Source organism: Dasypus novemcinctus, chromosome 7 (genome assembly GCF_030445035.2).
Source record: "Dasypus novemcinctus isolate mDasNov1 chromosome 7, mDasNov1.1.hap2, whole genome shotgun sequence".
Classification (NCBI taxonomy): domain Eukaryota; kingdom Metazoa; phylum Chordata; class Mammalia; order Cingulata; family Dasypodidae; genus Dasypus; species Dasypus novemcinctus.
In genome coordinates, this window is record NC_080679.1 from 77,983,147 (window position 1) to 77,996,474 (window position 13,328).

General features: G+C 41.9%; 1 protein-coding gene and 1 pseudogene across 2 annotated transcripts in view; both read right to left on the minus strand.

Annotated features, from left to right (window-relative positions):
- The window catches only part of MYO3B (myosin IIIB), a 529,864-nt gene that overhangs the window by 313,486 nt on the left and 203,050 nt on the right, over positions 1 to 13,328 (minus strand). For both annotated transcript variants that reach the window (XM_023589485.2, XM_071216296.1), the window contains one exon: positions 10,375 to 10,440. In XM_023589485.2, the coding sequence (XP_023445253.2) occupies positions 10,375 to 10,440 (66 nt within the window). The remainder of the gene's footprint in view (positions 1 to 10,374; positions 10,441 to 13,328) is intronic.
- Positions 10,528 to 10,644, minus strand: LOC111764722 (U2 spliceosomal RNA; annotated as a pseudogene).

Below are 13,328 nucleotides of genomic sequence, written 5' to 3' on the forward strand. Positions count from 1 at the left end.
ACCTGGTTTAGTTAAATATAAACTAATTTGCTTTCTTTGGCTACAAACTTATAATTGAGTTTTGCCATGAACGAAGATTTTCCATGTAACAGAGAACTTGGTCATAATTGAAAAGATATATGAACTCCAGGTTCATAAAGGTAGGAACTACAGTTAAGGCCCATCACAAAGATTACTAAGTCATAGTGATCTTCTATCCTGGGTGCAGCCTCAAGATCATTCTCAACCCAGCATCTAGGGAATTGATCAGTTGAACAATGTTGGGCTCGGAGATGAACCAATTTGCATCTCTTTCTATGGAGATTTGTTCCTCCTGGAGCAGCACATGTCACCAAGAAATCTTAGCACAGAGTACGCATTTGGTTCCTGCAGTTCTCCATGAATCATTGACAACTATAGAAATAGTCTTCTTTTACTATTGGGTAGTAGGCTTGGGAGGAAGAATTTAACATAAACCCTTAATGTTTGAGACATATTTAAACAAAACAAAACAAGAAGGAAGGCAGGAAAGAAAGAAGGAAGAAAAAATACCCCATGGTTTTGTGGTATAATACTAATACCTAATGCTCTAATGATGTTGTACAGCATTCAAAGGATTAGCCAGGATCTGGCCTGAGGGTTAAGCTTTGGACCACCCTTAAAGACAAAACTTCCCATCATTCACTAACATACATAGCTTTTTAAATAAAATTCTTATTCCAAAAAAAAACCCACAAAAAACAAACCCTTGAGAGCAATAAATTAATTATGGTATTTCCCCCCCACTCATTATCCATGACCTAGTATGAGAGCGGTAATACCATGCATCTGATGACCTCAAGAGGTTCCTGAATTAAAATACTGGGAGGTCAATGGGAGCCACACATACCCAAAAAGAAATGGGAGGCCAAGAGAACCATAACAATTTATTACATTTAAAATTGCTGTTGTAATTTTGGAATCCAGCCCTTTCCTTGTTAGTGTCAGAGAGCTATGGCTGCTATTTTTGTCACTGCCAGAAATCATCAGCAGCCTGAAAGAATGTAGTACTGGTGACATGATATTCCATTTCCATTTTTAATTAAAATTCTAACTGACCTGAAGCCAGATTTCCTTCTGCCTCAGAGCCTGCGGAAGCCCCACCGTGGAGGCAACGGTGGAAACGGCAGCAGCCAGGGACTGGAGGGGTAGGCAGAAAGCTGGAGGAGAGCAACACAGCTCCTGGGAGAAGGTGAGACCCCTGGAGGGTGTCACCAAGGCCACTCCATGGCTCCGCCTCGCCCTTCCTTCCCTGTCTTTCCCAGCCATAGCTCAGCTCGAGGTGGTTCTCACGACAGCCCCTCCTCCAGGCCCTGTTGTGATGTAAGGCCACACGTGCCTCATCACCCCATGGGCCCGACAGGCTCTTCCTGATTCTACGTTTTTGCTGGCACCACCATTGTGAATTATCATTGCTGAGCTCGGACTCCGTGTCCCACGTAATTCTTGTGTGATGCAGACTACACACCCTCCAGTTAGGGAGAGAACCCTGGTTGTGATCTGGACCCACTGCTGCCTAGTTAGAAGATGACAGTTCTTAGCTTCCTTTGCAGCTGGATCTGGCTGTGTGATTAAGTTGTGGAGAATGATAAATTGTGTGAAACTGCCAGAGTCTTCTAAAAGTAAGAGGGCTTACATTTAGCCCCTCCCCTCCAGGACCTACTGGCCCGGGAGACCCCCGGGAATGAAGGCCCACTTAGCAAAGCAGTGTGATGGCAGGAGCGCACACGGCTGCTGTGGACCTGCCAGGCCCGTCTACGTGTGTGGCCTGCCTCCTGGCTTCTGTATGTCAGAGAAAAATAAAAGTCCATTCTATTTAAGGTGGAGTCTCTATTGCAGGCAAACTTGATCTTAATCCCAAATGATGATTATTATATAGTTGTGATTCCCTTTTTAAAGATGAGGAAACTGAGGCTCAGAAAGGCTAAGTAACTTGCAAAAATCTAAGCGGCAGGGCTAGAATACAATCTGTCTTCAGATCCTGTGCTCTTAATCTCTCCAACATATATTCTCAAAAAACATCCTTTCCCAGGCTAAAACCACTGGAGTCCTGTTTAACTCTGACCTATCTGGTACACCCCCTCTTCCCAAAGCTAATGGCTAAGCACTGTGGGCTTGTGTCTCCCGGGATCCTGCCATCCATTTCCCTTTCTACCGCGCCGTGCCTTGGAGAAGCGTGCACAGGCAGAGCACAGCACAGGCAGAGCGGCGCAGCCCGGGACAGGTGGGGGAGGGAGCGCTGTCTGCAGCTGAGCAAGTAAAGGTGACACTGCTTCTGGTTGACTGCTGCTGGAGCTGGTTCTCTCAGGCTGAGCCAGAGGTGGTGCTGCTGTTGCTGTTGAGAAATGAGTGAGGAATGTGGGCGCGTGTGTGCATTCGTGTATGTGTGTGCATGTGCATGTGCGTGTGGAGGGACTGTGATGTGGAACTCACTGAGCCGAAGTTTAAAGAAGGATATGGTAGACAGCAGAATGCAAACCAGCAGAGATGTCAAAGATGAGAAGGTCATTGACACTTTTAAAAAAACAGTTTCAGAATAATGGAAAAGGCCGAATGCAAAGGGTAATAAAAGCAATAACCAGTGTTGGGTGAGCACGAACTCTGGAGCAAGTCTTCTGGGGTTCAGATCTCAGCTCTGCCACTTACTAGCTGTGACCTTGGGCCTCTTGATCACTTTGTACCTCAATTTCTATAAATGGGGATAATATTAGAACTGGCTTAGAGGATTATGAGACTTTAAATAAATTCTGTCAAGTGTAGAGAACAGTGCCTGGCACGAGTAAGAGTTACATGTTAATTACTATTATTATTTGCCAGGTACTGTATAAACATTATATAATCTAATCCTAACAGTCACCCTGTGAGGCACGTGCTCTCAGCGCTGATTTGAAAAATGAGGAGGTTAAATATCTTTCCTAAGGTACAGCTAGTTACACAGCTGGATGCAGACACGATAGCACCCTCTTCCACAGCTGCCTCTTCTGAATGGTGAGCAGAGCACTGTCAAGACTTGACCTCACTTCTTCACCTCTTAAAATAGGGGGTTGGCCTAATATAAACTGTGGACTAAACTTAATCATATACTTACAATAAAATTGCTTCATCAGTGGTAACAAAGGTACCACACTAGTGCACAGTGTTGACAATAAGGGACAAGCTGGGCTGGGCATGCGGCTGCCACCCCAGGTGTGTGCATTTGCAGACAGTCCAGAGCTTGCCATTGCGTCTGTCAGTTTCAGCTGCAGGCTCCTTTTGATTGACATTATGAAAATCAAGTCTGAGAAAGAAAGGAAGGGAGGGAGGGAGGGAGAGAGGGAAGGAGGGAGGAAAAAGCAAAGCAAAACAAAGAGAAAGAAGAGTGACAGGACTAGGCCCCATCCCTAGTCCCTCACCCGAATAACAGACTTGCAGAAACTGCAAGTTTATTACTAACCTGCCCCATTGTGGAAGTGTGACCAGCCACATACTCAGAAGGAGCCATGTCCAGTGACATAGAACAGCCCCCCACCCTGAGCAAATGTGTCCAAATACAGTTCATTTCCTCAGGAGAATAGACAAAGAAGCCACCTGACCCCACCAACCCCTCCCTCATCCCTAGAATTCACTGCCCCTAGCCCCCCACCCCCTAGCCATCCCTACAGGCCCTCAGGTCTTACCCACGCCCCAAGCCCCTCCCACTAACTAAGCATGTTCCCGTCTGTAGATGTACTACATAAATTAATGCCCGCCTCTGCCAGAGGCCGCCTGGAGTTTCTATCTTCAGAACCCTTCCTGTTGGATTTTCTCAATAAATTCTTGCCTGCAATCTCTGGTCTCTGTGTCCCAGTTGTCTCACTCCAACATCTAGGAGAGAGAAGAGGAAGAGGAAGAGGAGAGGATGAAGGGAGGGGAGGGGAGGGGAGAGGAAAAGAAAAGCCAGTATGGGGGAAATGACATGGAACATCATTTAAACTAACCTACCGCAAAGCCATAGGTGTCGGCTGACACGAGCACTCTGTGAAATCTATGGCATATGCTAAAGATCTGCTCTCTCACAAGGTCTAAAACCAGCATCTGTCAGGAAATAAGCAGAATGTGCTCACTAGAGTCCAGATTACCCACTTTACTATGTCTTTTTCTTACTTCAGCTGAGGCTAAAACCCTCATTTCTCTCCCATTCCCACAGTTTCTAGGACAACACTATATTCTGGGTTTGGGGGCATTACACTGTTTTGAATGTCAAGTCACCATGAGCTACTTTTTGATTTACATCATGAGAAAATCAGAGTTTATCAGATCGGTTTATAAGCGGTGTACACATGGGATCAAATCAGGACCTCTGTGCCTTTAGATGATCTATTAGGTAACCTAAATTAGACACTCTTCAGGGAGCTCTAACCTTGAAATGCACAGCATTATTTGTTCTTATGAAAGGGAAAAAAATCCCAGTTTTTCAAAAATGAGAAAGGAGTTAGGTTGCATTTGTAAGTATATTGATCAATATATGTTAAGAGAGAAAGGGGGAAGTTGGGGGCTCTTAAATTAGAATTCTTTTTTTATTTTGAACTTCTCCATGAGTTTTTATTAATTTGCTAGTTCCCTGTAGCTCAAGAGATGCTAATTAATTCAAGAAGCCATAATAGCTAATCATTGGCTAAATAAATCTAAAATGGAGTCTGTCACTGGAGATACTGCTGCTCATTTTAATTAAAATTACCAATTTGTGAAGTAATGTAAATAAAGGTTATTGCAGCCTTCTACTCCAGGAATTATTAACCCTTCACATGGTCTCCTGAGAACTCAAGACTTAAAAGGCCAAGAATATTTGTAGAACTTAATCAATCACTGAGTTGGGCTATTTATTGTTGCAAGTGTGTTGTCCATTGATATGATAAAGCCATGTGGAACTAAGCAGCCTTGAAACACAAAATGGAGAAAGACAAAAGATTTGAGAATTGTTGCCTTGACGGGAATACAATCAATGTCCACGAAGCAACCACCCCCAAATGCTTAGCTTTAGAAACTTTCAAGCCAAGAGAAAAGAAAAAGTTTCAGGTCTGAGTTTCAATTTTTAAGAAATAAATATATGCAAATATCCATTAGTTTCATAGTATACAGTAATATCACCTGTTCAACTTTCAGTGTGACTGCTTGTGATATAGCCTGTGCATAAATTCAAAATTGTTTCCAAGAGTACCTAGTCCCCAAGATGGCCAAATAAGTAAAATAGGCCCTATAGTCTCTGAATGTTCAAAAAGGATGTAAGACAAATGTGTTTAGGGTTGCCTCCAGACGAGATGTGAAAGATATGCTAATTCAAGCTCACCGGAGATGTGAGGGATATGCTAAAGCTCACCTGAGATGTGAGCTATATGCTAAAGCTCACCTGAGATGTGAGCGATATGCTAATTCAAGCTCTCCGGAGATGTGAGGGATATGTTAATTCAAGCGCACCTAAAATATGGGGGTACTATAAAAAACTTATCTGGTACTCAAACACTTAACTAACAAGGAAAGTCATTTTCTTTCACAAAAGCACCATTTAACTCCCTATCCTTATATCTTTTCTGTATAAAAGGGAACCCAAAATTCTATTCGGGGCTCGGTTTTTATTAGGACGAGAGTCCGCCGAGCCCGAGCCCGGCCGGTCGAAATAAACCAACTTCCTTCTCGGTACTCTCGTGTCCTGGCCTTCGATACCGCGCACACCCGATTTCTCTACAACACTTGTACCCATTTGAATATCTTTAGGAGGGACAGAAAAGGCTGCCTCAACATTTCATGACTAAGTGACAAGTCGTCCATGATGCCAACCCTGGGAAACTGACACACCTGCAACACTTAGGGCCCAAGCCAGCCAGCCCAGAAAAGCTGAGTGTATTTGTGAGCAATCAGATGGGTCAAGTCATCATTAAGCCCTACCAGCAGCCGTGGTGTTTTTAGTGGATTTCCCTTAACCCAGAGAAATCCATGTTCACTGTCTTACTAAGGAGCTCAAGACCCATTGTTGATGAAGCCCTAAATGTATTCCCAATAAAACCACAAAAGTTTTAGATGCAAAATGAAAAAGCATAGCTCATGGATATCTTTTGGCCAATGGTTGGGAAAATATTTTTGTAGTTTATTCACAAACCTGAAATTAGTTTGAACTTGAAAAAAAAACCCACAAAAGGTGACATACATCAGGACCAAGGTGAAGTTGGGAAAAGGAAAATTATTGTTATCTTATCAAAAGACTATTTTTGAATGGAACCTTATAACAAAGCAAAGCCTGTCTGTTACTTGAACCAGATAAACTTGTTATGCAAATAGCTTTAGCCAAAGGGGAAAGGGCTGATAATGGAATCTCTACAAAACCAGCCACACGTTACTTAGGGGGCAATAAACATCAGGCAGGTCCTGGCATATGGATAAAAAGCAGTGGAGAATTTATGTGAGCATTGCTTTTAATTTATCATAACTAAGCTGTCAGGAGTCATCCTTTGACAAATGCATAACTAATGCATATAAATGAGTCAATTATCACTAACACCTATAGGTTCAGAACCAAACAAGCTGATGTTTTCTTTTCTATTAAACCCCAAAACAGGTTTACTAATAGATTGCAGTCCTTCCTAAAATCTCTCCTACTCTCTGCATATTAAGGAGGCGAGGAACAAATGTAAAAGCACTAAGCCACATCCTGGCACTGGTGTTTAGCCCTCCCCCCACACACTTCTCCATGCTCTCTTTCTCTCAACCTCTGTCTTTCTCTCTCACACACATACAATACACACACAACATGCACACACTTACACAACATGCACACACAGCACACACACCCACCATACATACATACATAGACGTAGACACAACATATACACACATACTCACAGAAGTCCTGCTCCCTGACTACATGCTGTAATTACTTGGCTGCAGGTCAGTCCATTCAGACCATTGTAGTAATAAAGGAGAAGTCAGGTAAGTCCTTTGGTCGGTGGGGACCAGATGGCTAGGAAAGGGTGAAATTATTGAATTGAATGCACTTTAGTTCAGTTTAGTTTAGTTCATGTGGGGACAGAGTATTAAAAGTTTTGAATCTATTAAGAAACTTCTAGTCCTGCTTATTCTTTAGAGAGCGCTAGTTCCGTTTTCATTAATATACTGCAAGTTGGTCTACAAAGGGAATTGAAGCAATTATCTAGATAATTCAGGCTAAAAATACTTTTCCTGAAATGACCTGATAATCATCTTCCCTTGCCCCCATCCCTCTAAGAGTGAAAAACTTCAAATCAGAAGGTTTCAATACTCCATACTTCTTTCCCTTTCCTCCCAAAATAAGCAAGGTAAGTATAAAAGCAAACCAAGACTCACTCTTTAAATACACATTTCTAACCCAGTGAGTGCCAGTTTTTATATTTAATTAGAGAGTTGAATAAATGCACTGAAATAGTAAAGTCAAATTTCATGTGGTAGACTAAATTGTGGCAGCCTAGGCTAGTTGAATCCTCTAGACTAGGAAAGCAAAAGGATATTATTCAGGAAGGGTGGGCAGGTTTCTATCTAAAGATATAAAATATGATAATCAGTTCCCAATCTCAAGACTTAAGTTCTTGAGGAATCTAAGATGTTCTGGGGAAAATAGAATTGGGGTTGAGGTCAGGAAGTAACCTATGAACACTTACAATATAGAGTACTTTCACTAAATGAGTTGTTATGAGGACAACTCATTAAACAAAGAGAAGATTGACATTTTTCCACATCTTAAATCAGTAAGAAAGTACTATCAATTGCTATTTACCTTCTTTGGTTCATTAGAAACTTTTCAGTCTCCCTCCCTTGCAGCTGCAACAAGATGCTTATGAATCCATTTTGGTTTGCTCCCCAATAGTTTGTATCCTTAAAGACATTGCTTTCTGACCTTAGCCCTCCATTCTCATATCCAAGGCTTTTCCAAGTCTAAAGCAGTTCTAAATGAGTGCATCTGGAATTCTCCAAATTGGGGGACAATATACAGATTTAGATTTGCCTATAGTAGAGAAATTGGCCAAAAGGAGAAAGCAAAGGTAGGGAGAGATTTTTTAACCCTATAAGTCCCAACCCTCTTCACCAAGTGTGTACTTTATCCTAAATCCATTCCAGTAATACTGTACTAGGTTTTAGAACACGAATGCCCTCTTGAAAAAATATATGTAAGACAAATTTTTGTGAGTCAAGTCACATTTTGGAGGCACTGGGGGAGCTCAGTATGGAAAGGCATAATAGTGAATATGTAATAGATTTTTCTAGGCCAACAGTTTAGAGAAGGCCATTCAAGGGCATCTGTGTGCAGCAATGGAATGAAAAGCAAAATGGCTTTTACTCCCACCTCTGCCAGCAAGATCTCTGGGAGCTTAGTATCAGATTTCTCTCCTTGGGTGGTCTGTCATGTGTCCCCAACCCACCATGGTGTTTTCAGCTCTCCACTTTCCTCTACTTCACCTCCCAAGCCTCATGGAAAGGCTCCTCCTTTGTGATATGGGGGAAGCATTCCTCCTGCAAGGCAGCTGTTCCTCTCAATATCTCTGACTCTACTACCCTTGCCTTGTAGCTGCTGCTGATGCATTTTGCAGTCATCACAGAAATAACACTGGGGTGGAGGGGCAAGGAAATGTCCTCGATCCCCTGGCCCTGAACTGTACTATTACCTTCCAACATGGCCTTTCCTGAAGGCGTTCTCTGAGTTCTTCATTGTCCCTTCTCTCCTAGGGGGGAAGATGGCACAAGTGTAGGAGGGACTGGACAAGAGAACAATTCCAGGGACCTTGAATGATACTGCATTTGAAATGAAAGTGAGAATTAAATACAAGTTCATAATTCTTTATACAAAACTCTCGGGAGCCAAATAAGTTTTGGAATTCAGAATTTATCATATTTTAGAAAAGTAACTGTTGCATTTATTAATATATATTACATAACATCTCCAGCAGGATCTGGGGTAGCACACTGTAATCAAACAACAATATATCTGCAGCAAAAGACATGAATATTCACACTAAGCGAGATAAATAATGGCTATAAATAGCCCCCATCATTTCAGATCATGTGTTGCCATCATATCAGTTCACATAAGGTCAGGCTTTGCTGATGAATGATTCAAGTACAAAAAACTTTCCGTTTCTGGAGCTCTTTGGATTTTGGAATTGTGGATAAGGGATTGTTAGTCTGTATTGTGACTAACTACAATGACCAAAATACCAAGTTTGCTTCACTGCCTTACCACTTTGTGGAAGCCAAGTCTTCAAAATAGGTACAAGTTAGAGGAATTTTTGTTGACCTTCCCTATATCCTGCTTATCAGCCATTTTGGTCTCATTTTCTCTCCTCCCATAACCTCAGATCACCTTTTACATATACTAGCCCGGGGGGGGGGGGGGGTGGTGGGGGGAGGTAGGGGAGGAAGAGGCGGGGGTGGGGGATGGGAGTTGGGGGGCACCTCTTCCAAGCTCCTGTCCCTGGATATGGTTTGATGTGCCTAGTCTAGATACCTGTCTCAGAGGTAGAACTTTTTGGTCTCCCTTGCCTACAGTATCAACAGGATGCTTTATGAATCTATTCTGCTTTGCTCTCCAACAGTTTGCATCCACAAAGACCTTATTTTCTGTCCTTAGTCCTCCATTCCAGTATTCAAGGCCTTTCTAAGTCTAAAGCAGTTTCCTAGCTTTAGCTCTTCTAGTCTTCTAATCTGGAACCACATAGCATCCTTCCCAGAGGTGGGACCAAAAGCTCATGTTCCCAGCCCTGCTCCAGTTATTTTGGTGTCACTGTTGGTTCTGCTCATGTCTCAGCCCCATTGAGTGTTGCCTAGTTCTTGGTGACATAGCTCCACCAGGTAGGTCATCCCATCACCTGGGTTTTCATTTTGTTTTCCATGTGTTGAGCCTTAGCTAGGACCCTATGCATTGGTGCCCCAGACCTGAGATCCTGTTTGTTCCCTTAATCAACTTGGGAACTGTAACCCTGTTCCCAGCCTAACTTCCAAGCTGTAAAACCTCTGCCAGAAATTTCAAATTCTGTCACCTTTCTGGTTCCAGTGTGGGCATCAGAGTTTTAGATGTTGAACTTTCTCCATCATTAAACAAGAAAAGTTGGCAATATTTGCCCCAGGACAGAGTAGGTTCTCAGACAAATGTGACCTAAATCATCAGGAGGACTGATTACAGCCAATAGTAAAACTGAGCTCGTTATTTTTCAGATCCTGCAGAAGCGTCTTCTATCATTTACTGGAACAAATCTTGTGTCATAATGTGCTGGTAGGCATAACAACTTCTAGTGCCAAGTAAATTCCACTGCTTGAATTTCTCCAATCACTGTTTAAGGCCTTGCTGGATAAGCAGTTTTCAGTGAAAGAAATACTCACTGTGAAATAAAGTGGTTGAATTCCTCACACCATTTTTCTGGATGAAGTAAAGTAGGTGGAGGATTTCTGAAAAACAAAAGCAATTTTTTTCCTTAAAAATGAAAGAGAGTTCAGTTAAAGACAAAATACCAGTTTTTCTTTATGGACATCATTAAGTAGTTCTAATAAAGTCTATTCTGTTTCTTCCCAGTGGGATTCATTCATGGAGGTAAGTTAAAATGATAAGAACAGATACTACACTTGATCTTAGCCAAAAGGCCAAGAAGTGATGGAGGTAAGTGGCAAAGTGCCAGACCCTATGCACTCAGTCATTTTCTTTTCTTTAAAGATTTATTTATTTATTTATCCCCCCACCCCCCACCCCCTTCGCTGTGCATTCTCCTGTGTCTGCTTGTCTTCCCTTCAGGCGGCACCAGGAACCAATCCTGGGATCCTCTGGAGTGGGAGAGAGGTGCTCCATCTCTTGCACCCCCTCAGCTCCCCAGTCTTCTGCATCTCGCATCATGTCTCCTCTGTGTTGTTTTTTGTTGTTGTTGTGTCATCTTGCCGCACCAGCTCTCTGCTCAAACCAGCTTGCCACGTGGCCAGCACTCTGCGCGGGCCAGCTCACCACACAAGTCAGCACTCTGCATGGGACAGCTTATTGCACAGGCCAGCTTGCCTTCACCAGGAGGCCCTGGGAATCGAACCCTGGACCTCCCATATGGTAGATGGGAGTACAGTCGCTTGAGCCACATCTGCTTCCCCATTCATTTTCATTAATTGAGGGCCTACTATGTTCCAGCTCTTCTCCCAGGGCCTGAGAGAGGTACACAGATCAGGAAGTCTTTAGGGAGGCCAAGGCAAACACACAAATCATTATAACTGAGAGCTGAATATTATCAGTGCCATGAGAAAGCAATCAACATAGTGCTAGGGGCCGTAGAGAAATAGAATTGTAATTTTAGGGGATTTCCAGATCATTATGATACCATTTGAATTAATTATATGATGCATTTAATGTATACTTATAAATTCATTTGTCATATTTTTAACTATTTAAGCTCCTGAATAGGCACTGGGGAAAGCAACATAGCCAAAACAACGCCCTAGATTTCAAGAGGTTCCTGGGTAGAGAGGGAGACAGATATATAACTATTGGAGGCCCAGGAGAACTAGAGAACAGAAGAAAGAAAGGTAACCATCCCACCTCTTGGTGAGAAGGTGGGATAGAGAGGAAGGAAAGAGCCCAGAACTTGACTCCAAAGAGATTCCATTTTAAAACAGAAGTAATTACATTACCTTTAATTGAGAAGATTTCTTTTTCTAGCCATAAATGGAATTAGGGGCTTGTGGGCAAATCAAATTCACTAAAGGAAGAAAGTTATATTTCTGCACACACAAATTATGAATATAAATTTTTAAACCATTTATGTGATCTTTGTTTTCATTAGAGTTCTAACTAGTAAAGGGATGGGAAACAGCAAGAATGATCAGAAGTGAAAAATATATCAGAAAATGTGATTACAAGTTGCGTCCTAATCTCCATTCTCTTATCATTTCTTCTGGAACAATTTTTATTTTGTAATATTTTGCAAAAATAAGAATGGTATTCCCCAAAGTTCCTTGCAGCTAGATGTGGCCATGTGACTGTGTTCTGGCCAATGATATGTAACTAAAATTGTTGTACAGGATTCCAAAAAGTCTCCTTAAAAGAAAAGAGATATGCCCTCTTTTTCTTTCCTTGTTCCTACTTCCAGGAGCATGGATGTGATAGCTGGAGCTTGAGCAGCCATCTTGGACATGAGATGAACTTGAAAATAAAAGTGAACTGAGTACTATGGCTAGGAAACTGGATTTTTGATGACATTACAAAGCTGGCATACCAGCTCTAGACTACATCCCTCTAGTTTTCCTTAACAGGAGAGAGAGAAATAAACTTCTATCTTCTTTAGGCTACCATTACATATAGCAGAACCTAAAATTGAGTGAGATAATATTTTAGAGTATTATCCAAATTAGAACATAATTTGATAAATGGTATAATAGAAGCACAAGCACAAAGATAAGTGGGATCATAATTGAGAGACTATTTACTCAATCTGGCAAGTTCCAGAAGACTTCATAAAAAAGGTGAACTTCAGCTGGCCTCTGAAAATTAGGTTGGATTTTTCAGGATATAGAAGGAAAGTGAAGCCACTTCAGGCTTAGGAGATAACATGTACGAAGTCACAGATGAGTAAAAAAGTCAAAGAACTTGGGTAAGTTTGAGACTAGACTATATGATTCTTTTGGAACTGAAGAGGGAGTAGAAGGGAAGGATGAGGTGGCAAAGAAGAATGATAAGAAGGAAGCATATGATCTACCTGTTCTGCTTAAGAATTTAGTGGTTCTTCAGGTATTTCCAATTCAAAGACCAAAAGGAAAATTATCTGTGTATCCAGTTAGAAAAAAGTAGCAGTGAAGATTGTCCTTCAGTTGTTTTGGAGGCTGCCTCTTTATCTCATTCATTTCATTCAATAATATTTGCCTTCATCATTCCTTTGAATGTTTTTTTTTAATAATAAAAGCACCATCACATCACTTCTGCTTCAGTACCTGTTTGGCTGACTCGTTCTAACTGGCCGCCAACTGTTTGAGGTTGTGCATCCACATCCTCACAGCCCACCTCTCTGAGCCTCAGACCTGCATTTCTCAGGAAACAGGTTGTCCTTCATCATCTCTCCAAGGTTTGCGTTTTCTTTGATCCTCTCACATTTTCAACTCATTTCTTTCTCACTCAGTTCTAATTCAACAGAGTAGAGCTCCTTAAGTAAAAGTAACCTACTGTCTACGACTTAATTCATCACCAAAGGAGTTAATCATTGCCAAGAAGTCCTTTGTAGACAGTGACTTGACTTGACTGAAGCAACACTAATGGGCTTGACCCTGGTCAGCCAAGTATGGAGGGACAGCTCTCTGCTGCAAAAGATCAT